The sequence below is a fragment of the Rhipicephalus sanguineus genome, chromosome 10, assembly GCF_013339695.2.
Source record: "Rhipicephalus sanguineus isolate Rsan-2018 chromosome 10, BIME_Rsan_1.4, whole genome shotgun sequence".
Classification (NCBI taxonomy): Eukaryota; Metazoa; Arthropoda; class Arachnida; order Ixodida; family Ixodidae; genus Rhipicephalus; species Rhipicephalus sanguineus.
In genome coordinates, this window is record NC_051185.1 from 111863657 (window position 1) to 111891331 (window position 27675).

The following is a 27675-nucleotide window of genomic DNA, read 5'->3' on the forward strand; positions in this document are numbered from 1 at the left end:
CTTAGCTAGGTCGAACACTAGTTCCGCTGATGGTTCCATTCTTGCTCCACTAGTGCAAGCTGCGCATTTTTTTTTTCTGCAAATGACAAAATTACCTGAAACCTAGCAATATTCATGTTTTTGCTTGCTTGCATCCATGGTCACTATCACGCTGATGTACAGAAGTTTTTTGACTTGGGTCAAAAAAAAGAGCAGTATGCAATTCATGGAGCTCCTACACTATGTAAAACTTTTCTTTTCATGGAGAATTCGCCCTGTGCAGTAATCAGACTCTTAATTTTGCGTCAATTTACAAACAAAGGTGTAATCATAATGCAAGTCAATGCGGTAATGTTCCCTGTGCTTTTTTTTTTTTGGCTTCGTAAGGTCAGTTAGGTTGTGGTTTTAGCATGTAAAACACAACTGATTCAACAATTGAGCAGGAGCTCACACATTGGCTAGACTGAAAGCTGTTATTAGTAAATTTTGGGCCTCTATCTGACACCTTCAATTTCTGAAAAATTGGTCAGGAATTCTCCCTCTCATTGCGATGTGTGATTGGGTTACTTGGATTGCAGCCTGGAAGGCTAAGATATGAGCTAGTGTCATCGTACTGACTGCAGTGTTGTTTGCACAGCTTTGGTGGTGCAAAACGTGTGTATGTTTGGTTGTTTCCATGCTGCCTATTATTAGCACAGCGAAATTCCAATGGGCATTTGACTTTGTGGAAGACAGTGTCATTCTAGTGTTGCTTTCGCGTTGACATATTTGCAATTCTTTAATTCAATACCTCCTTCAGCGGTAGTGTGTACACATCAATTTAGAAGACTGTATTGCTCTGCATGTCACTTCAACTGGCTTGAAGCACGATGTACACGTCTGTACAAATCTGTACACACTTTTAAAGTGAAAGCTTTAGTGGCCTAGTTGAGCAAGTTTCGCCATGTATCTCCGCTGAGCCTTGAAGGGAAGAATGCATACCTCGTGACTAGCCGCGTCCACCGCCACGCCACCACTGCTCCAAATGCTGCTAGGATGACAAATGCTACCTCACCAGTCGTGTCCACGTGACTCGCCGCTCTCTCTGCCACGTCGGGTCAGTGGGAGAGTGCCTCAGTTCAGCAATTGTGCCATGGTCGCGTGATGGAAGGAGGGAGTGAGGACGCTGGTCCCCCTTGCTCGGTTGGCTTGCTAATGAGCTAAAGCAAAAACATGATTACCAGCACACAAAGTGGCAGGCTGAAACAAGTGATTAGAGAACTTCTGCAAGCTGAACGTCGGGAGAAGGGTGCAGAAAGACGACAGTGACGAGCGTTAGGGGCGGCAATGGGCTCTCCTAAAGCTCGACTAGCTAAGCCGTTCGACTAGCCATATCGTTCAGTTGGCAAACTGTGCTTCGGCTATGAGGGTAAACAAGCATAACCAAGTGTAATAAGCTTTTGCTTGCATATGCGGGCCCAGCTGAGCTAAGCCGCAGCCAGTTTTTTTATGCGCCTCATTCCAGGAGCCACACGAAAATTGTTAATTTTTGCTTGCTTGCAATGGTTACAGCCGATAACAATTGCCCGTGTGTTTCGAGCCTGAGAGTTGATTATTTTTCTGTATCGTATCTTCCGTATCATAATGCAAGAAAATGCTCGACCACTACGTCATAGTCCCAACCGGGTTTCGATGCGAGAACGGGAGGCCGTTAAGAAACAAGTCGACGAAATTCTACGCGATGACGTCATCCAGCCGTCCAAGAGTCCATGGGGTCTCCCGTAGTGTAAGTGAAGAAGAAGGATGGGACCCTGTGGTTCTGCGTTGACTATCGTCGCCTGACCAAAATCATGAAGAAGTACGTGTACCCTCTTCCACAGATAGACAGCGCCCTGGATCGACTCCATAACGCGAAGTACTTTTCGTCAATGGACCTCAAGACCGGCTACCGGCAAATCGAAGTTGACAAAAGAGACCGAGGAAAGACTGCTTTTATAACACCAGACGGCCTGTTTGAGTTCAAGGTCATGCCATTTGGTCTTCGCTCGGCACCTTAGACTTTTCAACATATTATGGATACTGTACTGGCCGGCTTCAAGTGGCAGATGTGCCTCGTGTACTTGGACAACGTCGTTGTGTTTACTTCAGACTTCGACGAACACCTCCGGCGCCTTCAAGCTGTACTTCAAGCAATGAAGACCACCGGACTCACTTTGAAGACTGAAAAGTGCCACTTTGCGTACGAGGAGCTCTTGTTTCGGGTTCACCTTATTAGCAAGGATGGTGTTCGCCCAGACCCACGGAAAACAGTCACCATCACTGCGTTCCCGCCGCCCACCGTCTAGTAAGTAAACTTTATTTGGGCATAACACATACAGGGTTTGCCCGCGAGGCAAGGCAAAAGGAGGACTTAAACCCACTGACTAGGCCTTACCTCGCTGGCCGTACACCGATTTCTTGGCTTGTGCGCCTACTAGACACGCTTCGTCAAGGAATTTTCATGAATCGCCAAGCTACTAACAGACCTCACGAAAACCGACGTGCTATTCAAGTGGGAAACGGCTCAAATCGAAGCATTTCAAGAGCTGAAACGATGCCTTCCAATGCCTCCGATATTGGTGCATTTTGACAAATACGCCGATACGGAAATCCACACCGACGCAAGCACTGTAGGACTCGGCGCCGTCCTTATGCAGAAGACTGATGGGTTGGAAAGGGTCATCAGTTATGCTAACTGGTCGCTATCAAAGGCAGAAACCAACCATTCCACAACAGAAAAAGAGTGCCTGGCCATCATCTGGGCTACATCCAAGTTTTGCCCCTACCTCTACAACAGGCCCTTCAAATTGTGAGCGACCACCACGTCTTGTGTTGGCTAGCTAACTTGAAGGACCCTTCAGGTCGCCTTGCACGGTGGAGCCTAACACTTCAAGAATTCAACATTACCGTCCTTTACAAGTCAAGAAGAAAACACTCTGACGCTGACTGCCTGTCTCGTGCCCCCGTCGACTCACCGCCGCAGGACGACCAGGATGATGACTGCTTCTTGGGAACCATTAGTGCCGACGACTTCGACTAACGACAGCGAGCCGACTCAGAACTTAGGGGCCTTGTGGAATACCTCGATGGCAGGACCGGTGTTTATTCTGAAGGTATTCAAGCGAAGACTGGCATCGTTCTTCTTTTCGAAACGACATTCTGCTAAAGAGGAACTTCTCGCCCCTTCGAGCCAACTATCTTCTCGTGGTGCCTTCAGCATTGAGACTGGAAGTCCTCGAGGCCCTACATGACGACCCGACGGCTGGACACCTCGGTGTTTCTTGCACACTCACAAGAATACAGAAAAGTTACGACCGGCCGCGCCTTGCCGCCAACGTCACTCGCTACTTAAGGACATACTGAGACTGTCAGCGATTCAAGACACCACTGAAAAGACCGGCAGGCTTTCTTCAGCCGATCGAACCACCTCGCCGACCGTTCCAGCAAATCGGTATGGACCTACTGGGGCTGTTCCCTACGTCGACTTGCGAAAATAAATGGATCATCATAGCTACCGACTACCTCACCCACTACGCCGAAACAAGGGCCTTATGTAAAGGCAGTGCCACCAGGTAGTTAAGTTTTTCGTTGAAGACATCGTCCTGCGTCATGGCGCCCCAGAGGTCCTCACCGCCGACAGAGGTAAGGCCTTTACTGCAGACCAAACTCAGGCGATCTTGAGATACAGTCAGACAAGCCACCACCAGACCATCGCCTACCACCCACAGACCAATGGTCTAACCGAGCGTCTAAATAAGACCATCGCCAACATGCTGGCCATGTGTGTCAACGTCGAGCACAAGACGTGGGATGCCATCCTTCCGTACATGACCTTCGTATACAACACGGCAGTCCAAGAAATGACGCAGCTGTCACCGTACAAGTTGGCGAAAGGAGCCTGGCAACGACGCTCGATACAATGCTGCCAGCTACCACCAACAAAGACAATCTTGATGTCGCCACTTATTTGCAACGTGCCGTAGAAGCTTAACAGCTTGCTCACTTGCATATCAAGAACCAGCAGAGAAATGACAGCCGTCACTATAATCTTCAGCGACGCCACACGAAATACTAGCCCAGTGACCATGTGTGGGTCTGGACACTGATACGCTGACATGGACTCTGAAAAAACTTCTTCAGCGATACTGCTATGACGTCTCGGTGCACTGGACTACGAGGTCATCCCGGATGTCATTATGAACTCTCAGCAGCGCCGCAGACGACTTGAAGTCGTCCCATGTCGTGCGCCTTAAGCTGTTTTATATGCACTGGCGAACCTGAGGGCTCTACTTTTCGCTTTATTACTGTTCTTTCGAGTTACCTGCATTTTTTTTATTTCTATGTCGTGTTTTACGCATCGGGACGATGCTTCTTTAGAGGGGGGCATTGCCATGCCCGCTTCTTGTTTTATTAAAGACGATAGTCTTTCTTGGGATACTTATACGGAGAAATTTTGGTCTGTCTTTCTGTTTGTCGGCACTTCACTCAATTCAGCCACCCGACCAAGTTTAAACCCATGCCTAAAGACCACCTAACTTGAACTGGTGTATGCGATCGTACTTTCAGCGTGGTCGGTTAAAAAACAAATATTACGCATATCTGAGGCACAACATCATTACCTAGGTATTATGCAGTGTGTTCCTTTATTACAAAATCTATAGATATGTATTTCTAAAGATCCTAGTGCTCAAAGAAGCGAGACGCAGTGCACAAAAAAAGCCTCTTCCCAGCGATTTCACTACGACGCTATGGTGCCGCCACCTGGCAGCATATGCCGGGAGTTCCGAAGCCGATGTTTCCCGATAGCGCGACAGATGGCGTCCATATCTCACGCAGCGCCTCCTCTGTTTTATCAATGCAATGCGGCCAATTCAACGTAGAGGAGGCGCTGTCTGAGGCAAGGCAAAAGGTAAATGGCTGCTTGGTGAAGTACAACCCACTCTGCTAGATATGCCCAAACAATGCATGTAAAAGACCGACGACCAAATCGCAGCGGAGAAGTGCCGTCGTGCCGACGCCCGTCGTCTGAAGCGTGCCCAGGAAACGTTCGAGCAACGAGCCCAGCGGCTAGCGAAAGATCGTGAGTCGAGGCGCGCCCGGAAGCAACAGGCTACAGACCAGTTGCGCAATGCGCGAATCGTCAGCGACCGAGAAGCTAAGCGAGCGTACCAGGTGGCAGAAGAGATGCCCGAAGGTCGTGCCGAACGGGTAACCAAGGAACGCCTGGCACAGTGGAAACGCCGGGAAGCAGAAACTCCAGAAGATGGCTCCCAAAGGCGTGCAAAAGACCGTGAAGCCAAGCGAGCCCGCCTTGAGACAGAGGAGATGCCAGAAGCGCATGCGGCGAGAACCGCCAAATACCGGCAGGCCAAGGAAGCCTACCGGGTCTCACAAATAGTTCTTCTTTGCAAACTATCATGCTATACAGTACCGCGCGCGACCCGAACATTGCTGACATGTCGTGGAAGTACGAACACATGGCATGCCAGCAGTGATAATGCGGTAAAATTAAATCTGTTCAAGCAAACCCCCACTGCATTTATCATGCGAGGACGGAAATGGCTTGACAACAGCATCATGGGTGGCCGCGGATGAGACCAGGACTCATGTAGTACGGCCGGCCAAAGACTATCGTCTTTCGACGACATTTGCAGCGAAGCATGCAGATACGCGGCCAATTTTTTTTATGTATTCGAGTTTCACCCACAAAAGCTGTTAGCAACGCTTGGCACATACCACGCTGCAATATTCATGAACCTTCATGATCGTCTGGGATCATTCTGTCAAGATTATGCACAGGATGCGAATAGTCAAGTATTTTCGAGAGCTTTTGCAAGCGCTAGCGATAACGCTACAACCTTCGATGCCACGTGTATAAATACCGACGCGCCTTACCGCAGATCAGATTATCGATGACCGATGTTCTGTTTGCCACTATCAGTGCACAGTGTGCATTGCTGTAGTTTCACTTTCCGTTTCCTCGCCACAAGTTTGGCCAAATAAAGAGTTTCATTTTGGACACGACCTCGTGACAATAATATACATACACAGATGAGATGAGAAGACACGATAACACTGCGTGACTTCCAACTGTGGCTACTATAATCCTGGGATGAATGCATGCACATGTGTGAAAGCAAAAACAAAAGGGAAGCGAAAGTAATCAGTGATGTCATTGTATGAAAGAAGTGCTAGCTGCACGTGCTATAACCATAGGCTCTTTTTCTTTTTTGCTATAGTACCATGGAACAATGAGTGATGCAACTTTCTTCACTTTATCTAGTTTTTGTATTGTCATTGATTTCCTGCATGTGCCATTTGTTCTAAATAAATATACTTTGACCCTTTTAAGCACTAATCCACTGCTTCACTCGTTTGTCCTTAATAGACCTTTTTCAAGCACACGAGCGCCACCAACGGGCACGCAAGCATTCACGGGAAATGTGTGTACGCCGCAGCAGCTGCCGCGACGAGCGTCCGGGCCTGGCGCTGTAGCTTTCTGCTTGTGCTGTGCCAGGACTTATTAGACACAGTGAATTTTGCAAGGTGCAACATGTTACTGCGCAATTCAATCACGAACTTCAGTGTTTAGTTGCGACTCCCTCTCGATGATTTCCATCTGTCCCACTGTTGGACCAGTTGAGCGGCTCAGAAGTGTCACCTTTTATTTATTTTTTTGGCGCCAGTGCGTCTTACGGCATCAATGAAAAAAAAAAAAAACTCGGTTGCCTATGAAGTGCAGGAGCGGTCTATGATTCGCGGATGGATTTGGAATCAACGTCCATCGGCACTGTCGACAAGTACAGTGTGAGGTTCTGATATTTAAAGAGTACACTAGAAAGTTTAGTCGGCATTTGGGGAAATGAGATACATTCGTTACGTAGCTTGCACCATATATGTAATGAAAGATAAGTGCCTACAACCTTCGTTGGTGCTATAACTATAGGTTGGAATAATACTTAGAGCGAAAAAAGAAAGGAGCAGTACAAGGAAGGAAGTTCACAAACCAGCGCTCACCAGGGCTGGGCAGAGATACTCGGAAAAGCATCCCGGAATACAGATATCGAAATACATGGACTGGAAGTTTAAAATACAGATACCGAGATACATTTTCTTTTACCGTAACGGGATATTTCAGAGATACCCTTGCAATAAGATGAAAAAAGTATTCCGGAATACAGATACAGCAATACAGATACTGGAATACTTTTTTTTATGTCAAGGATGCTCATACTCCGCAGACACATTTATAAGTGCAGCGTAATGTTGTAAATAAAGTTCCAGCGCATTGAAACTTTCAGTTCATTTATTTATTTATAACAGTACCCTCAGCGCCATAAAACATTACCGGGGGAGGGGGGTACAATGTACATAATTAGTGATAATGACATAATCACACATATCAATTGCAATAAAAAGTACTCTTTCACAGCAACAGTAACAAGCATTGGACACACAAATTGACATACTTGGTGACAACAAAGTGATCTATGCCAGAAATAGCATAGTTTAAGCAAATCACTCGAATCACTAATGAACACCAGTCAAATGAGAAAAAGTATACATTTATTTTGCACATAAGATCTGCTTTGCTGAGAGGGTTGCTGTGTGAGCATCTCAAATAGGCTCACATCTCAAATAGGCTGTCTTCTAGACAGCATCGGTTCGGTCTCAACGCAAGACTCTTGAAAGAGAAAAAGTCTCTCTACCGCTGCAGATGATCACAAATCCGTGTTATAGTAAATAAATACCGCCTTCATAGCCGAATAGCCCTGCAGCGTGGCGATATCTCGTCTCGGGTCATTTAGATACCGAAACACTTCCGCCCTGACGTGGGGTTGTTCTGACCATTCAGAAGCCAAAGTTGGCCCCCATCTTTGTAATCCTCAGTCGTCTGGCCTGGTTGGCGCCAGGTCAGATGGCTGAGGATTCCGCTGCCCTTGTAGGCCGGCCATAATTACCTATGCGCAATGGACCCCAATATGTAAAAACAGCACAATTCAGACATTGGCTTCCTAAAATTACGTTCTTTGGGGGTGAGAGGGTTTGAGCCCTCCCCAAGTCGCTCCTGCCAGCTCTCTAAACAGACGTGGAAATAGCGACATCTGCTCAGAGTGCCCCATCAGAAACTACAGCGAGAACTCGTCGCCTGGGCCGAAAGGGTCACTCTTCAAGAATGCTGTCTGCGCCACGACGCTACCAGCACCCATTTCAGCAAGCCGCAAGAGGCGAAGTCGGCTTCGGCAGTGGGGGAGCCTGGTGCCACAAAAAAGCATTTCACGCTTGTAATCAATTAGGAACCCATCCTGACACACTGGCGAGGTGGCTGAAAGCGCGACAAAGATAGCGTTCTTCTAGTCACTTCCACTGCAACTATGGGAAGTGCTTTTGGAAGTGCCGCCGCTTTGAGAAAACGCACGCAAAGCATTGCAAAGCCTCTGTTCCAAGGCGGTATCCGCGCTGGGGGTCACGAAGTAATGGCTTGCCACCCGAAAAAAATTAGGCATGCTGCACTGGCCTTGAGAGACAGTGACTTTTGTCGGCAGAGGCCGACAACACTGCCTCCGCGATTCTGCCGTCTGTGGCATCGCACGCATGGGCCATTCTGTGCTTGAGGGGTAACCATCGCCGCCCTTTCTGTCGGCAACCGGTGGTGCGCTTAAATAAAAAGAAACGTCATTCCCCTCTTGAAAACACGCCTCAACTCTCCTTTCCGACAAAAAAAAAATGTAACGAGATACCTGTGTCCTACATAGTATTGCGATACAAACGATACATCGCAAAAGTATTTCACTACTGAGATACAAATACATTTTGCAAATGTATCTCGATACAGAAATGCAGATACTCAAGAGTATCTCTGAAATACTATCACGATAGTATCGCGATACTGCTCAGCCTTGGCGCTCACACACAACTGAAAGTTTATCGCACGCGTGAAAAAAATCATATATACAAAAATGGGTGTGCGTCGCGCGTGTCATAAAGAAGCACAAAAAGTCAAACAACCAAGGTGCGTGCCTACAGTCGATTAATAAAGTTGAATTCCTTGTCTTGCAACGACTGAGAAGGTTGACTGACACAAAGTGTGGCGTTATTTTTGACATGATATGCCTCCAAAATTTCTCGCGTTGTCTGATTAGGTTGATGGTACAGAATTACTGTGCGTTCGAAGATGGGATTACATTTTCATGATTGACATAGCGATGCGAGATGAGACGGCTCCATTAAATGAATTTCGATGCTCGCTGAGGCGCGTGCTAATACATCGAACAGTCTGGCCGATGCACATGTGGACACAAGAAAAAAAATTTGCGGTTAACTCTTCAACAATTTACAAAACAATTGGCATGCCTCTGACCGCATTTTTCTTTGTCCACCGCAGACCCCTGTGACCTTAATGCGACTAAGGTTATTTGAGGCGGCAAACACAACCTTCACCCCCACATCGCTTCCCTACGTTCTTCAGGCCATGCGACTTCTTATACATATGTGGAATAACTGCACTATTTCTAGTTTCTTCATTATTGACGGATGGAGGACGTCCGTGTTAATCTTTCTTTGCCATGCGAACAGATTTTCGCAGACCGATACAACGATACGCAGGATATCTCGCCTCTTTGATGACTTTGCAGCTGGAAACTACTGCTCATCTTATGTGCGCAAGCTTTTTTCCAATGCCGTGTGTAATCATGACATCACAATTCCTCGTTTAACAATATTCGAATGCGCCGACGCGAAATTAAACACCAATTTCGCTGAACGCGGGCTATACTGCCCGCAAACATGCTCCGCAGTGAAAATTAAAAGCATGTATTAAGAAACTGCAAATTATCAGAGCAAGACACCTTGCAAGTGAATTCTAATCCCATCCCTTTTTCCTTAAACACGTTTAGAATGTGCTCATTTCTTTGTACAGCGCGTGACTTGTCAATTAAAATCAAATAATCATCTGTATACCTGATCACTGTAACACCTCTCTGCAGTTTGGTTAAACCCGATCATGAGCCGCTATGGCATTAAATGCCATAGCAGCTTGTGAACAAGTAATCATTGAATAAATATGAATTCGGTGTTCCAGCACACATTGCTCACGATAGCACATTTTGACTGCATGTATCGGCACATGATACCTCCCATGCCGCTTAACTGCTACATCTGGTATACATCCGCTTAGTAATACCTACACTGACTGCATCATTCCTTTCGCATTTCATGCATAGAGGTACATGCAGGTGCGTTCAGACATGTGTAGTATTTAGGATTTAATAATAGTCAAACGGTGGCGACGTGTTTTTGTCGTTTGGTGCTCCCACGGCGCCAACGAGCAGCGAGCGATGGAACAGCCGGTGGGCTTGCTGCTGACACTTTTTCCATAGTGCTTTGCGCGCCCGCGGGAGGTTCTGGGATTGCTTGAAAAAGGTCTATTCCGTGCAGTATTGGCATGTACACTGCACACTTGTTTACTTTGCCCCCTCCCCTCTTTTTTTTTAGCAGTGATGAAAAGCCGGCGAAAACAGAAAGTACTGAAGCCGTGAGCAATTGGTACGTACTGGTGTTGCTTTCACCTTGCATTATTTTCCCCTTGAATGAAGTTATTTTTGGATGAAAGTGAACTTGCATTTGTACCTTTTTGATTATTTAGTCTGACTGCAGCTAATATCCTTCATAACAAACTTGCTAAAAATCCATATACTGTATAATGTCCCACTCAATTTCATGGATACATTCAGCCGCACAGCATCATAAAAATGATAGTCTTGATAAATGCTTCAGCCGAGCTTGTTAGTTGGTCAATTACTGAAAACAATTTCCTGAAGATTTGTGTCTGATAGATGATAGTATAGTGAAATTTGCTTTTGTGTAAGGGTTCTTAGGTGACACCCAGGGAATCTATTTGTAACGTGCAACGCTATGTTCTTCGTAAAAAAAGTAAAGAAATACAATAAAAGGAAAACATTGGCGGTTTTGAGTTTCAAACCTAAAACTTGACACTTGGAGGCATCCTCTTATGGCCACTGAGTTAAACACCATGCTCGCAAAAGGTGGGTATTATTTGAACCATTTGTACTTGCAACAACAGTGTCCTCATGACAAGCATCTCTGCTCACAAGATGTTGAGGATTGCTCAGTTTAGAAGGATATGTGTGAGGAGCGGATGTGTGCTTGCAGTGCTGCAATGCTTGCTCATCTCGATGCACGTGTTGCATAGTTTTATCAAACAAAACAAAGACCGCAACAACAAAACAGAACAGCAGAAGCAGCACCAAAGTTGATGGAGGTGAGCAAGTCATAGAATGCTTAGGCATACATTGGCAACTCCAATGAAGTTTCTGCATAACTTCTTTAACTACTTTTTCAATTAAGTGTTGACCATTTTGATTGTGATTTTGGGTGATGACCTCACTGGCCATTGAGCTACGAAAGTGAAAATAGTGCGAGTGTGCCCTCTCGTTCAGTCTGTTCACACTGTGCAGTTCAAGTAGCGCATTGCTCAGTCGCATGCTCACCGTATGTGCCAAACAGTTCTCAGCAATGAGAATCTTTCTTTGTTCATTGTGTTGTCAAGTTGCAGCAGCCACTGCCTGAACAGTTCTTGGCTCTTCCATGCTTTCTTGTTGACTCAGTAATTGCAAGGTTAAGACGCATTTTAAAGGCAGTGCGGCATAGCAGACTTGCAAATACTGAAACCAGAGACATTATGAATGTGAAATTTTGCACACTGATTCCAAATCATAGTGGCTGTAATTCCTGCCTAAAGGAATTGGTCCCTACATTTACCTCACATTAAAAAAAGTATTGCCCTAACTTGTCATGTCCCTTAAGCTCCTCACTACCTGCATCCATGTTCGTGGACATAACTTCTTGAGCAAATTATGCTACAGCAAACTGCTCAGTGTCATTGAAAACTGGTGCCTTTGTCAGCCAGAGTGTCCGTTACCCATACTTCAAGAGTGAGTAGCAGAAGTCTACATTAGCAGCTGGTGTGCAAGCAATGCAAAACTGCAGTGGGCAGATTGCAATCGTAAAGCCTTGCAATTGTTTTTTTTTTTTTGCATGTAAAGCAGTGTGAACAGAAGTTATGCTTTTGGTCTTTGGGAATCATTGAAAAAATATTGCAAGCCCTGAAAGCCAGATTTCACATTTATCGGTCATGAGGTGTTTGTGGCCATATTTGCAACTCAAGTTTGTGGACACCAATTTTTACCCTTCGAAAATGATATCTTTTTTGCAATGTTTTTTATTTGCTCTAGTGGAACCATGTGAAATAAGGTTTTTTAAACTGCATCTCTTTTTTTACTTACACCATTATTTTGTGGTAAAGAGGATAAGAAATTCTTTCGATTGAGTTTTAACTCAAAATATTTTCAAAGTTTTAGGTTCAGACTATGTGGAAGGTATTGGAGTGTAATCACTTGGATAGGTTTGCAAAAAAGGTATTTCAGGCTCTGCAAAATTTCAAAGAAGTGATGTTGAGAAAAACGTGCATGGATAGCCACACAAATAAATTACTCCGCTTCTATGCGCTACGAAAGCATCTCTAGTGCGAAAACTTGCAATTACAACTTATACATATTGCAGAAATTGAATATTCAGGGGTGAGATGGCTGAAATTGAATTGGGAGCAGTTTTCGGAGCATCAAAATTTCGATTTTGGAGCAGAAGAACCTCGATTTGGAGCAGTTAGCGGCATTTAATGTCATTTTAGGAGCTTGAAAAAAACAATATGCAGCAACTTGGAGAGACAAGTCCATATTTTAATTGGCTTAGGATAAACATAACACTGAAACAGCCTTCGGAGAAAGTTTTTTGAAGACTATTGCCAGGTATGAACTACACTACCGTTTTACATACCATGGAACTTATAAGTGAAAAAAGATAAGTGAAAAAAGGTTCTGGAAACTAGGTTCATTTCATAAACATTTGAAAAAAAAAAAAAACTGAAAATCATCAAATCTCCCAGAAACACTAAAAAATTGTGAATGCACAAAAATTGTTACATAGCAGTAAGCCTCTGCTTAAGACTAGTGATATGATTTAGCAGATTACTGCTTTGGCTTTTTGTATGTCTGCTTATTTAGCTTTTGAATCTTCCCCAGAGCTTCCTGTAAGTCAGTGTTACTCTTTGTCAGAAGAACATCACTATAAGGGTCTTCAGCTACCTGCTCGGCCGTGCGGTTAGCGTAGCATCAAGTGTACTGCACTCTTTTAACAGGTGAACACAAAAGTGCGCTGCACCGCTGTTTGCTGCCACCTCGTGTGGCACTGCCTTCAAGAGTGCGACACGGGTGCCAAGAAACCTCGCCGCACTGACTATCTTGTCAAATGCGAGCGTAGCATAGCACCGTTGTAAACTTACTGCGCGCTTTTATTAGGGGATGACACAGATGCGCATCAGTCCGCTGCCGCCTTTCGTGCAAAATCGCTAGAGCTGGGGTTCTCAAGCTTTCTGACCTTGGGGAACCCCAATGGCTTTTCCAGAGTGCCATGGAACCCCTAATATTTTCTTGAGCATGAAAACAATTGAAAGCGGGAGGAGAGGTGGGGGGCAGGCAATAACGCCTCTCGACGCGTGCAACCACATTATTAACACTGCCCGCGTTGGCCTGTTCTACGTAGACTTGCGATAATACATATATACTTACTTTTGAGGCTGTTTCGGAGCAGTATGGGGCAATTTTTGTGATTTTTATGCTTTTGGAGCAGCTTGGCGAAGGAAAACGGAATTGCATCAAAGATGTGCAATATGCGCAGCTGTCTCACCCCTGAATAATTTTAACTGATCTAGCCATAATTATAAAAAAATACACGAAGAAACAATGATGGAAAACAACAATAAAGTAAACTCTTGCGTTTGTCAGAAGGTGCGGTTTTTGGCAATATTTTGAATGGCATCGAGCGGTCCTGCACACTCACCACTGCGCAGTATTGCTCCACACACTCTGCATTATTGTGTAGTAATGTAATAAAAAAAATTGATGTTTTGATCGATTGACCCCACCATACCTCGTTAACACGGGGGCCACAGAACCCACTGTACATAAAGGCAATGCAAAACACAATCACAATACCAGTAACTTGACAGCTCCCACCGATAGCTGTCAACTTGGTGACACTAGGTCTCCGACGTGTGCATTCATCAGAATGGTAGGTGATGCTTGTGCTGATACTGCTGGGCTGTAGCCATTGAAACGAACCGATGATGATGGTAGGTGTAAGCTTCATGGACATGGTACCTAAAATTCAACGGAACTTTGTAATCACGAAGCGTTTTCTTGATTGTGGTGCTAGATTACGTATTATAGCAAACATGCATTGAGCTGGTGGTGCCGTGGTGCAGGAGTGAATAGAGTTGCTGTGTATGCTACCTTTAGGTAGCAGAGTTGCGCATAGGTCCGCCATCTTGCCCGCCCTGGCGTCCAGATCATGCAGGAAAGCCACCCCTTTAGAATGTAGGAGCCGGCGCGGCCCAGCGGCTGTGTGCATTCTCGCTCGTTCATAATGCGTTGCTGGAGCAATGACTTTCGCTTCGAAGAAAAAAGGAAAAAGAAAAACTTGAACAAATAATGAATTTAGATGAAACGTGCTATAACTTGTTCGATGGCAGTCACTATCGGAAGTAATATTTTTGTTTTAAATAGCAAACAAGGAAAGTTTGATAGACAAGATTCTGGACAAATTAAATTCAGCAAATCGCTTGTTTCAAGTAGTTTTTGATGCAGCGCTTCAAAAGATTAAGTAGGTTGTTCAAGAAAACAAGTGCTAGAATTCGCACTCTGTGTTCTACAAATAACGAAAACAAACAAGCATTTTACGCATATCTATGTAGCTGTGGCATAAAGTAAACACCCGGTAAGTCTTCGAACACAGCGCTGTTCCACACAGGCACCACAAAAACTGATGTTCACTAAAATGGACAACACAAGACACCAATGAAGCACATTTCGCGCTGAGCCAGATCGCCTCTTCGGACCGCTTGGGAGTTGGGACAGCGGCGGTGGTGACGCAGCGGTCACCAGCAGTCATGGGCACATTACCAGTAAAAAGTAACAGTGTTACAGTTACCTAGGCCAAAAAAGTAACTCTGTTACAGTTACAGAGTTTCCAAAAGTAACCTGCTACAGTTACAGTTAGTCTGAAAAAGTAACGTCGTTACTTTTCCGTTACAGTGCAAAATATGTAATAGATCACAAACCAAATGATAGGATTTATTTAATGAAAACGTATGAAGGCATGCGCAGGTAGCCAAATTGCACGTCTTAAAACCCTAGACGAAGGAAACCTAAAAGATGGCCCAACACCAGCCTTCTTTGTGTACGCCTCATTTTGTTGCATGAATTTATTTGTTTATGCACCGTTGGTGAAAATGGACTTTATTTGCAAATAATAATAATAAACGTCCCTGCACACTAGAAGCGGAAAGCGTAGTTGATGCATTGGAACGAGAGCATTATCCTAGGACGTTTGTTAGCGATACCCAGAAGCGCATGTGAAGTGGAATGGGGAGTGCGTCACCAGTGAAGACAACGCCCATTGTATCTATTTCCTATGTTCAAGGTGTATCATACCCTGTTGGGAGGGCACTGTGTCCGCTGGGCGCAAAGCTCTCCTTGGACATGTGGATTCGGGGATTGCGACGCGACAACATCGGCGAAACGGGCAGGAAAGGATCGACAAACTGGATCTTGCTAAAGCAACTCATGCAACGCGTTCTAAGACGAAGCTTCTGGAACACTGCTGAACAACTGATGATGGTGTATGGTGTTTAATGGCGCAAGGGCCATTTGCTCCTGAACAACTGGACATAGCTTTGACCTAAACAATGCGATGACGTTGGCTCGCGAACGAAGTTGGGGGGCGTGAGAAAACTGAGTTGGAGTTAACCTTTTACAATCATTTCCAAAGAGGTTTTAAAAAATGATTCACTAGTTCACGGTATTTCGGGCTCTCAACCATTTTGCGCTCTGCTGTTTTCTAGCCGCCTGTCAGACACGATTAGCTTGGAGCCTCGAACGAAGGAGACGTTAAACTTGACGTCCTAATGATTCATCGGTACACCAAGAGCAGAGCTAGCAGCTCAAGTGACCAAAATTATATATATGGCCAAAAAAAAACTAACGGACGTGAACTTAGTCTTAGCGACCTCCCCTTCCATACTGCGAGTGGAGCGGTGTTGTGGAAAAGTGAAAGGTGGAGAGGATATGGTAGAGTAACTGTAATGCTATTTCCCGTTACAGTTACTGTGGAAAAAAGTAACATTGTTGCAGTAACAAGTTCCTCTAATTTAAAAGTAACTAGCTACAGTTACAAGTTACTGAAAAAAGTAACTAGTTACCGGTAATGCTTTACCAGTAACTAGTTACTGCCCAAGACTGGTCACCAGCACCCGCGTGTTCGTGAAGTTGGCTTTCCCTCAAATGGATGCTTTTTGCGCACGTGAGCGCGCTTGGCGAATGGGGGTGCGAGCGCAGAGTTCTATCAAAGGCGCAACTCTGCTACCTAAAGGTAGCACATACAGTAACTCTAGGAGTAAACGAAAGCGACTTGCATGCTCCATGCAGCAGCCAACCAATGAGCGGAGCTTTGCCAGGTTGTTAGCGGTGCTTTGCAATGTCATGTATGAATTGATGTCATAAACTGTGCCAACAGCTATAAGAACTACCTACCTGAAACAAAGCTTTCCAGTTTTCCGTCGTGACCATGCTTGAGATTAGTGGGAACGCTGGATTCACAGCGTACGCCGTGTGACCCAAGGGATCCAGGCATGTTTACAAAGTACATGCTGTTTACAGCTAGTTCACTGTGAATTTATGCTCCACGCAAGTTAACTAGTATTTTTACAGTACTGATGGAACCAAGTGACAGCCCGCAGAGTGATCTCGAGTCTACAGTTTACATTTTGTTGGCGGAAACTATCGACGGATTTGGCAATTCTCCTTCATACGCTCCTGCTGTTTTTCTGCTGTACAGCAGTTCACAGACTGTGCAGTTCGTAAATTGGAACAGTAAGGAAGAGGCTGTGGATGTATGGCAAGATGCAATGGGGACCGCGGGAATTTTAAAATTTGCTACCCCTGTATTGCCTTTGCCCCTGAACAGCAGTGCACATGCAAGCGAAGCCACACCACGCTGTTCTCTTGTGCTATGTGACGGCTAACATATCACATGTGGAGCTGGCATGTGACAGAATTACTCAAGCACTGATGCAGTCCGAGCAATGTATACACAAACGGATCTGATCTACACCACAGAAAACTTTGTGCAACTGCTACAGCATTACTAATTGCAACACGTAAGGTTTGGTGATCGTACATTTTACTTGTGCCCATTGCAATGGGTTGTCTTTTGACTTTTAAGATCACACTACAGCACATGTAGGACACAAATGTCATTGTTTACTCAGCGATAAGTAGGCAAAATGACAAGATGGAATGTATAAAAACATCGATGGTGACGGCATATGCTTCCAGGTTTATGCTGGCCTGCCGCACCAATCGCCCTTTCAACACACTCTATCGCATGTCCGTGCTTTCTGTTACATCGAAAACATGGTTGTTTCCGTACAATTTATGTCCCTTCTCTTCGTTGAGGCTCTAAAAGAATCCAGCTATGTTAACTTTCTTAAAGTCTACCCGTTTTATCACACCTGTCGCCTTCACGCACATGCACTTGTATACAACGCAGGCGTAGCAGGCGGAGAAACGACAATTTGTAGCACGCGGGTGGAAGCTGAAGTAGCCGCTCGTGGCGCTTGTGCAATGGACTGTTGCGCCATCTGTAGGTGCTGCATGTTTCCCATTAGCCTGAAATATTCAGTATTCTAAAACTCAGTACTGAAAGCTTTTACATTGAAAATAGCAATAGAGGCATTTCGTCAGCATTGTTTGATTGAGGTATAGTTATGAGATAAAGAGGAAGAAAAAATTAAAGCGGATGAAAAACTAACTTTTTGCCCATGGGGATCAATCTACTTACGACCTTTGTGTTACATGTGCAAAGCTTTACCAACTGCATTATGGCAGCTGCTGTTCCCCTGTCCACTTTTCTGGTTCTTTCTGTATGTACTATTACTTTGGGTGTGTTAGCCGGTGCCACCTGTGGCAGCTGCAGAAAAATGGAATGTTCTTTCTGCCAGATGGTGCCACGTAGCACATCCTTTTACTCTCAGCTGACCTAACCATCACATACTACCTAAAGGCATCAAACCTACCAGGTTGGGACTCTCGCTGTAAAATGAACAAAAGAATGGGATTAGATTGAAAGGGCCCTGTTCATGTTGGGTACAACCGTATGAAACCAACAGGTGCTAATAAATAGTACATAGAGACTAGCTTGTGCTGCAACTCTCCTCATCCTCCACCTTTCATAGTTGCTCAGTGGCTTGGCATTCTGCTGCTGAGATTGAGGTATTGAGTTTAACTGTGGGCCACAATATATACTTGCTGATACACACATTGTGCAGTGTACATTAGGCTATAAGAAAGATGTTGTAAACACTATTTTAGGGCATAAATTGTCTGTAGCACAGTATGAAGTCTGATTGACAGCAGATAGCTGAAAGGTAATAAATTTCAATTTTATAGTTTAGAGCTGAAATGTTGCTTAGTTCTCCAGATTTGTAATGACAGCACCATTCTCGCGCAGAAAATAGTTTGAAATATAGCTGAAAGGTAATAGTAATAAATTTCAATGTTATAGTTTAAAGCTGAAATGTTGCTTAGTTCTCCAGATTCGCAATGACAACACCATTCTCGCGCAGAAAATAGTTTGAAATTTTAGGTCCTGATGATGACTATTGCACTTCTGCCGATGTGTTTGCCAAAGCACGACTGGAAGATGAAAGTGCGCATTCCTGATTCAGCAGTGATAATGTCAAACCCAAGCAGACACGTGAAATTAACCCGTGTATGCCAAAACTCAGAAAAAATGACAAAACAAATATTTTTTTTCACAAAAAGTGTACTTCTACCCTCAAAAGAAAGCACAAGTTCTTTATTTACTGCGAGGTAAACGCAACACTGTTTTTCAAGGTGTTCTGTACATATAGGACACTGGGCATTAGGGGTGCTATGTGCAGGTGTGGTAAGCCCTTGAAACATTTCACGTGCACACCAACATTGCACTTCTTCCTCTCCATGGCGTCTTTCATACAAAGCATGCGTTTGCCCGGAGAAAGCGACCGGCACGTGGCAGCATGAAAAGCAAGCAATGTCTAGGCTTGCACACGTTGAGAATGAGGCCTGCTTGATGTGCTGTAGGTGGCGCTACACATCAGCTAAAGAAATATCGATGTTAGGGTGCAGCAAAGAAGCGTCCTATATGTAGGACACTGGGCATATTTGGGTTAATGAAAACAACGCATAGCTCGTTGTTGGTAGTTCACGTGAAGCCTCTTCAGTGTTGAATTCTCTTGATTTGTATCGCGTCTTGCTATTCACCCCTGATGGTGGGATAATTGATGTCTGGATCTACATTCTAGAATTTCTTTGATGATAAATTAGCGAGGACACAATTGTGCAAATGTTGGTTATCCTACCCCCTATGAACCTACGTGGCACCCAGGAAGATTGCCCAAGAATTTTAACCTGGATGATCCTTTCACTGGGGTATTTTTTGTGTCTCTTGTTTTGCCGTGGAACATATTTCCTATGAATCAGTCACTCAGTGATCAGTCAGCGTTTGACTTTTTGTTTCAGTGCGGTACCGCCCACTCGCAAGACAGAGGACACGGTTCAGCACCTTTTGTCGCTAGAGACGACCATGGCCAACTCATCTCGTAAGACGGAAGACGCTGATCGGGACCTTTCTTCACTAGAGGCGACCATGGCCAACTCAATGGCCAAGTGCATGGAGCACTTGAAGATGCTTCAAGATGAGCGCAAGGAGAGTGGTGAACAAAAGGACACAGTTTACCACTTTTGCATGTATGTGGCCAGTTGCATTAGGGAACAGAACAGAAGGGATCAGCTGGAAGCCATGCAAGAGATCTACACTGTGATCCACAAATACCAGAAGAGGCAGCTTGAGAATACGTGATCTGTGTGCGTGAATAACCATCTGCATTTTAGTGTTATGTTTAATCTTCATTGCTGTGTCACAAAACACCTTTTCGTTCAAAGAAACTTTGGCCTGAAAGTGTAAATACTTATCCTATTCTAATTCTCTTTCACTGTATGCTTTGTCATTGGTCCAAGCAACGGAGTGTAATTATTGCATGTATCAGCTGATTGTGACTGGTGGATGATGATAAATGAGTAGAACTGTGTGAAAGTGATTGTTACATTATACCAGCCAGGGGCGTAGCCAAGGAGGGGTTTGGGGGGGGGGGGTTCAAACTCCCCCCGAAAATTTTCAATTTTGCTCGCGTATATGTACACGCACACATACAAATGCATGCACTAAAGCCCCTGAAACTTCGTAAAGTAGCGACACTTTCCTCCTCCGCTCGCGTTCCTCCTCGTTCTCCTCTCCTTCGCACTTTCTTTTCGAGCATGGCGCCACCTACCTTGCTCCTGCGTAGCAGACGATGCTTCGCAAAGAGAGCTCGCGTTTGCCAGGCGGCGCGCTTTAAGCATTCGCACTAGCCGCCTAGCTCTTGGTATCCTTTTTTTGAAATTATATATGTTGTTTAGGACATGTTAGGACACGTTTGTAAAGGACATGTGTGATGTTGAACGTTAATGTCCCGCTGTACATGAAGCCTTCTTAAACCTATATATTGTACACGTCGTCCTCGCGAGGCGAATTCACCGCGCATACCAATGACGCACTGAGGCTACCAGTACGCACTAGAGGTAGCCGTTCCGAAGTATCGGTTGGGTAAATGTAGTTAACGCCGTTATACGTGCCTGTATTATGTAGCACTGTACACTGCAATACAAAAGGGCGTATTTGAGGCATCTCTTTCCCACAAAATATCCAGCATCTGGCTCACTTGTTTTTTTGTTTCACCAAATCTATGCGCTCGCTTGTTCCTGTTAACTGTTTAACAACCTCACAAAAGGGGCGTGCTATGGGGCGTATTTCTGTCCCGAAACAATAACCATCAATCTCGCGTGTCTTTCCTTGCATTATCGCCGGCCGTGCGGTACTTCCAGGACACGAATGGCGTGCATGTTATTAAAAAGCATCCTTGATAGGAAAGTGGCGAGCGCCGAGTATTCAAGAAAGGAAGCGCAAACTAGCCAGAGGCTGGTTATTGGTGAGGGGCAAGAAGACTCCACAAAGGGTGCGGACAGTTTTTAGAGTGCAAGAAACACATGGGCAATGGGTGTTGGCGGTATTATGCTAGTTAAAGAGTGGCGACTATTATTTATTTAGAAAATGAGTGTCAGTGCAAGCAGCAGCTCGGAGCTTCTTTGAAAGAAGAATGTGCCAGACAGAAGGCGTACGTCATTTCCAGTCGAGACAGCGTTGGTTAATTCGTTAAGAGATTAGACGCACCAACCATAGTGCGCAAGTGCGCCTCGTAGACGTACTTGACATACGAACTATACTCGCTGCTCAATGAGCAAGCGAACGAATAAACTAGCCTGCCACCGTAAACGTTTCCTTCGCGAGAGCTCCACTCGCGGATAATATCTGGGGTTTTACGTCCCAATACCACGATATGATTATGAGAGACGCCGTAGTGGAGTCTGTAAATTTTGACCATCTGATGTTCTTTAACGAGCATTGACATCGCACGGCACACTGGCCTCAAGCTATTCGCCTCCATCGAAATGTGGCCGCCGCGGTCGGTCGCGACCTTCGGGTCAGCAGCCTAGCACCATAACCTCTGCTCCGCCGCGGCGGAAAGCTACTCGCGGATATAAACCTCCACACGAAATGGCACGTAAACCTTCGCGCTAAATAACACGTATACGTGAGGTTCCTAAACGATGAACGCACCCTGCGACTCGGTTGGGCACGCATGCTTTGCCTACCTACCTTCTATCGCAAGTTCAAAGGCGGATCTGTCGACGTAAAAGAGCCAGAGAAAGCTATTTGCTTTAGGAAAAGAAAAAAAGACCGAGCACGCAACAAAAACAGAGAGTACCACTCTTAATGTGAGCTTTCGCACTCCAGCTTTGTTTCTTCAAAAGAACTGCACCGAATCTCTGAAGTTTCGCAATCACATTTTCTATCGTCAGTCGGCGTGCCATGCTAGGCGCACAAACCAATACCGCAAACTCAAAGAGTAGGCGTATCACGTCAAGCAGAAAACGTAACCACATATTATTGAAAAAAAAAAAACAGTACAGACTCCGCAGAAGCAGGAATAAAACGTGTGAGGAATAGCGACGTACTTCACTATTAACTGAGACGTGTCTACGGCGTTATAGCACGCATCAATTTGCGCGAACCTCGACGAGTACTTATAGTGAGAGGATAGCAACTTACCTCGCATAGTCGCGTCGAAAACGTCGGCCGAAAGTTCTATCTTCCTATAGACGTCAGACTCTGCCCAGGCGGCGCTGCGAAAAACACCGCCACCAGCGCCCTCATCGTAGCCCTGGCCCTAACTGGGTAGTGCAAAGAGAGCCGCCCGCAAGCGCATGTGCATAGGCCGCAATATAACCCTCCTCTTTCGTTGGTGTTGAGGCGCGGTTTCCTGAAAATCAAGGACCTGGAAAGCTTCTTCCGCCAATCCACGCTTCAGAAACAAAGGAAGCTGATCAAAGCGAACTGCGAGTACAACAAAATAAGTTTTAGTTATTCCCGCGCGCTGCAACTCGCAAGTACAAGCGAGCATCACACGACACCGAGTTCGAGGCAAGCCCTCCGACATCCTTTCTCTTGAGCCTAAATGCGTTAAAATCGGGTATATACGTATGCCACAGCGATAAAGTACCTACATACACGATCAATTTACTTAGCTATGCATCTTACGATCAGTGGTACAAAACTCGGTTCGTCAGCGGCGAATGGCCCCGGCGATTTTCGCCTTTTCAGTTGCATTCTCCCTTAATTCATCTCTCGCTTCCTGTGCATTGGAGTGTTTTATTACGCATCCTCAAATGGTCTCTTGATGGTCGTCTTCCGTTTGTATGTACTGCAAATGGGGATACGTGCGTGTCCACTTTCGCGGGGTACAACCAAAGGCAAAACCGTGGCCTCCGAGATAGCTACGGCAACCGCGGAGGACACGGGCGAAACAAACCTGAACGACCAACATTCTGCGATTTACTTGTATGACGCACGTGGTGTCAGCTAGTTAGAACCAGAACTCTGAGCCTTCAAAACGTACGTACGTCCGCGATGCTGTGTTGTGACGACCAACTCGTCGTGGTGTGCGTATCACGCGTCTCCAGTCTGCCTCTAGCTGCTCACTTCGTGTTACACGACAAGCACCGCGGTCAGAGCCTCTGCTGAGCTTCATAGTCAAGGTTACGACGGTTTTGCATCAGGGCTACGCAAAACAACAGCAGAGCCACACATTCATGCCACCGGCTGTGGAGAACGCGGGTACTTCGCTTACCGAACACGCTCGCAACGGCTCGTATCCAGCGCTCTCGCCTTTCTTCTTCGTACGACAACTATGGAAATCGGTAAAACTAACGTTGTTATTCAGTCTTTTACGTCCGTGGCAATTCACAACGCAACAGTGCGTCTTTTGCGGAGTTTCTTCGTAGCGTGCGGAGGGCTCTCGTCTGCTGCTGTTTTCGCCGTCGTTCAGGCGAGTGATCCAGCAAGCACTTCACGACGGTTTGGTGGCGCGTCCGACTAGCGGAGAGCAATTCACAGCTCTCGTTCTGAGTGCTAAATGCGCAAACACACGCGATATTAAGCTCAATCGTTGTTTCGCACTCGCTAGTTGCACCTGGTCCCATAGCAAACTATGCGAGAGAGTCGGTCTATGTACTACTCAATACTTCTCCGACAGGTGGCGCCACACATCTTGGAAACTCCAGAGTCTGACGTCTATTCGGTGTAACCAAGCCTTCCTTCGCAACTCGTTGCGCTTCCCGGGCGGTATCATGAACAGCTTTTTGCCTTCACTTGATTTCTTTCGGCATCCGAAAGCGCAGCAGAAGCCCATGGCAACCAACCGCGACGTCAGTCTTGTGTGCAAGGTATCTCAGAGCACAACGCACGCGGAATGGAAAGTGCGTATCCATAAAACATTCGCCGGAATGGAAAGTGCGTATCCATAAAACATTCGCTGAGAACCAGCGAGCCCGCGCTTCGAGAGCAAAGATGGCAGTCGCGAGCGACTAAACAAACGAGCACTCCGAGCGGTCCCACGTGACGGCAGTTGGCCAATGCCGACGCGGCGTCAGCCTCGGAGAGGGCAGAGGAGGGAGAAAAGAGAGGAGGCGCGCTTTTATGCACGTATGTCGCTACTTTACGAAGTTTCAGGGACTTTAGCATGCACGAACATACATAAAGTACGGATGAACTCCCCCCCCCTCCCCCCCGAAAACAATTTCTGGTTACGCCCTAATACCAGCCATTTATGTGAATGTTTGACTAGGTTTTGTCCTCAATAAAGTATGCAGTTGTAGCTCTCCAGTCTGTGTGGTTATTTACTTGCATAGTATTTCATTTACACGCAGCAGCACGAGACATTCTTCTCGGTTAGTTGCTGCTACGTTAAACCTTGACTACACCCAGATACAGCAAAATATTATCTATGTGAGGTGTATATGTAAATTCTGGTAGGCCATACTTTATTTTAGTGTGCATTGCACAGCTCACGATGAAACCTACTATCTAGAATTCAGCCATTGGCTTTGCTGGCTCACACCAAGGTAGTCAATGCGTTGACATTGCTTGATCGCATCGCATTCACCGTGCTGTTTGTAATAATCACGGTGCACTTGTATTTGTGTGCGTGTATTGGTGCAGCAAGGTGCAATCAGGCTGTTGAGATTGATGGAGAACCATATCAGCTTTTAGCAATGGGTGGGAATGAGGTCTTGTCATGGAGCATATCACCTTTAACCTCGATTCAGTGATAGAAATATTGTAATTAAAATGGCAAATGCTGTGGAGATAAATGTAACATTGAACTGGTTGTAGACAAAGCTTGTCAGCAGCTCGGTGTAGCTCACAAGTGCACAGCGACTTGTTAAGTCACAAGCTACATACAAAATGGACGTTAAGAAAGAGAAATTGACAACCACCCATTTGTAGCACGAAGCCACAAGGAAATCCATATGGATATCTTGGAAAGAAAGCTTCTTGCTGAACAATTCTTCCTGGCCTGGGGATCGAAGCCGAGACCAACACCTTTCGGAGGTCGTAGCTTAATCAGGAAGCCAGCAATTGGCAGTGCGAGGTCGAATTAATCGACAACTCGGAGTGCCTAGACACTGAATATTGCAAATATTCTGCGTCTAGGCACTCTGAGAGAAAGAAATGTGGAAAGAAAAAGAAATGGAGATATATAAAGAAAAGTACATAAAAGGAGGAGGAAGCAAGCGCGAAATAGAAAGGGGTGAAAGAGGAATAAAGATAGAAAGAGAAAGAAATAGAGAGAAATTAATAAATAGAAATAGAAAAAAAGAAAAATACAGAGAGAAGAAACGAAAAGAAAATTAGCAAAACAGCAAAAGCGAGGACTACATAGGTACCCATCAGCTCCGCTGTCTCTTTAGCATTGCACCTCCGATGCAAGCTACGCTAGCTTTTAGATGCGAAGCAGCTTTTGCTCGGTGCTGTGTCCGTCATCGGTGGTGGCGTCAGCGCTCCACTGCGCATGCGCCTACTCTCTCTCCTACTCTCCTCCTTTACGCAGGTGTTCGGTCGCCTTCTCTCCTCTCCTCCCACGTGATGCAGCCGCGCCGCAGCCAAAAGCAGCCTGTAACCCACTCTCTCCTTTCCCTCCCCCATTTCATGTGTATATAAGTGCGTGCGCTCGGTCGGCTTCCGTCATTCTCGCTTCGCTCCCGTTCAGATGATTTGTAACGTCAACGTCGGCGCTAACGGAAAGCAACGCACAAACACAACGTAATGATAAACGCTAAATACAAACCTCACACACTAACGGAAACGCCGAGTGAACGTAACGGAAACTTGGTGTGCTCCCCCAATGCTGCTTCGCATCCCCTCATGGTTCCCTTGAGTGGGAGATGGTGTAACTTTTTCCTCAAATGCGCGGCTTGCTTTCCGTGTGATCAAGAGAGAGCGCACGGGCACATGACGCTATGCAGCTCACGATGCTCAAATCAGCCGATGGCCGTGGACGTTGTGTTTATGACGCGGTCATTTCGGACTGTGGCATCGCTTGCCGAGAGAGGAGTAGGCGATTCCTAGCCGACCTTGAGAATTAATTGTAAATTCCAGGCCGCGTGCTGCGCTATAATGTTTGGCCGACATGTTCTTAGGAGCGTCGACTACCGATCGGCAGCGTTTTCTGACCATGATCAAAAAGTGTTGCAGGGCCCATTTAAACTTCAAGGAACACTAAATAGAAAAACAATTCTTCTCGTGCTGGTGGATTACCCTTTCACAATAGTAAAAGCACCACTGTTCCCGCTAGTAGGCGAGAAAACGATTAAGAAAGAATGAACGTCGCGATGGAACCTTGAAAATCCCGCACCAGCTCAGTCACTTCATAGATTTGAACTTGAGAGATCTGCGTTGGTCGCGTTTACGCGAAAGCCGTTGACGGCATATGCCGTCCACCAGTGAGCAAAGTATTTGTCACACCAGGACGCATAAATTCTTGGGCGTCATCATCGATAGAGACCTTTGCTGGAGTCCCCATGTGGCCGGTTTTAAGAAGCGCCTGACAGCCATCTCACATCTCTTCAAATTCCTCGGAGGGAAAGCGTGGGCTACATCGGTGCACGCTATGTTGCAATTATGCCGGACTCTACTTCTCGGGTACCAGCGGTGCAGTCTACCGGTACTGACGAACACCTGCAAAAGCAACATACGTACAATAGAAATGCTCAGGGCCAGGCACTCAAGAACTTGTCTCGGACTGCCACGCTGCACGTGAACAGCGGAGACCATTGCCATTGCAAAGGATCATCCTGCCAGCGTTCACATAACCTTGGAGGTGCTTAGAGCACACATTAGACACCTTGCTCGTGCCCCTGCCCACCACCTAGCCTCGCTTACACAAAACAGGCCCGGTGCCTCCTTTTGCGAGATGATTTAGGCTTGAGAGTGCCTTTCAACAGACTACACGCCTCCTGAAAGAATTCCGACACACACTTGGTGCCTGGATTAGCCTAAACTTCGTCTGTCAGTGCTAGGGATTCGCAAGAAGGTGGATCGAGCTCTCGTCGCCAGCTTTAAAGCAGCTGTCTCTGCTAATGGACGCTGCACGACGTCGAATACGAAGACCATGTCAAAATTTATATGGATGGCTCAACAACTGTTGAGGGATCTGCAGGAGCTGTTATCTTCCCTGCAAAAGCCGAAACCTATCATTTTAGAACGTCTCATAGGACTACGTCAACTGCTGTGGAGCTTGCGGCACTCCTCAGTGCACTTCGAATGATTCAACTAGCTAGTCACCGCTAAGATGGGGCATATTTACAGAGTCGAAGTCAGGCCTACAATGTATCATCAGCTTTACGTCGTGGTGTACAAGACCAACTAGTATTAGAAATAAGACAAACTTCTCAGCAATTAAAAGACAAACGGCACGACATAACTTTTCAATGGCTTCCAGGCCGCTGCGGCATCGGCGGCAACGAACATGCCGATAATTCTGCAAGGAACGCTCATGAAAGTGGC

The 27675-nt window shown here is 45.9% G+C and overlaps 2 protein-coding genes across 3 annotated transcripts in view; both read left to right on the plus strand.

Annotated features, from left to right (window-relative positions):
* The window catches only part of LOC119372265 (uncharacterized), a 30783-nt gene extending 8361 nt beyond the window's left edge, over positions 1-22422 (plus strand). Inside the window, exons 4-5 of one of the 2 annotated variants that reach the window (XM_037642744.2) lie at positions 10495-10542; positions 19695-22422. In XM_037642744.2, coding sequence (XP_037498672.1) covers positions 10495-10542; positions 19695-20034 — 388 coding nt within the window. In that variant the 3' untranslated portion in view covers positions 20035-22422. Of the gene's footprint in view, positions 1-10491; positions 10543-19694 lie in introns of both variants that reach the window. The other variant, XM_037642743.2, reaches the window with a different exon arrangement.
* Positions 1-27675, plus strand: part of LOC119372266 (ninjurin-1) — a 141833-nt gene that overhangs the window by 46058 nt on the left and 68100 nt on the right. The gene's annotated exons all lie outside the window — the stretch shown is intronic.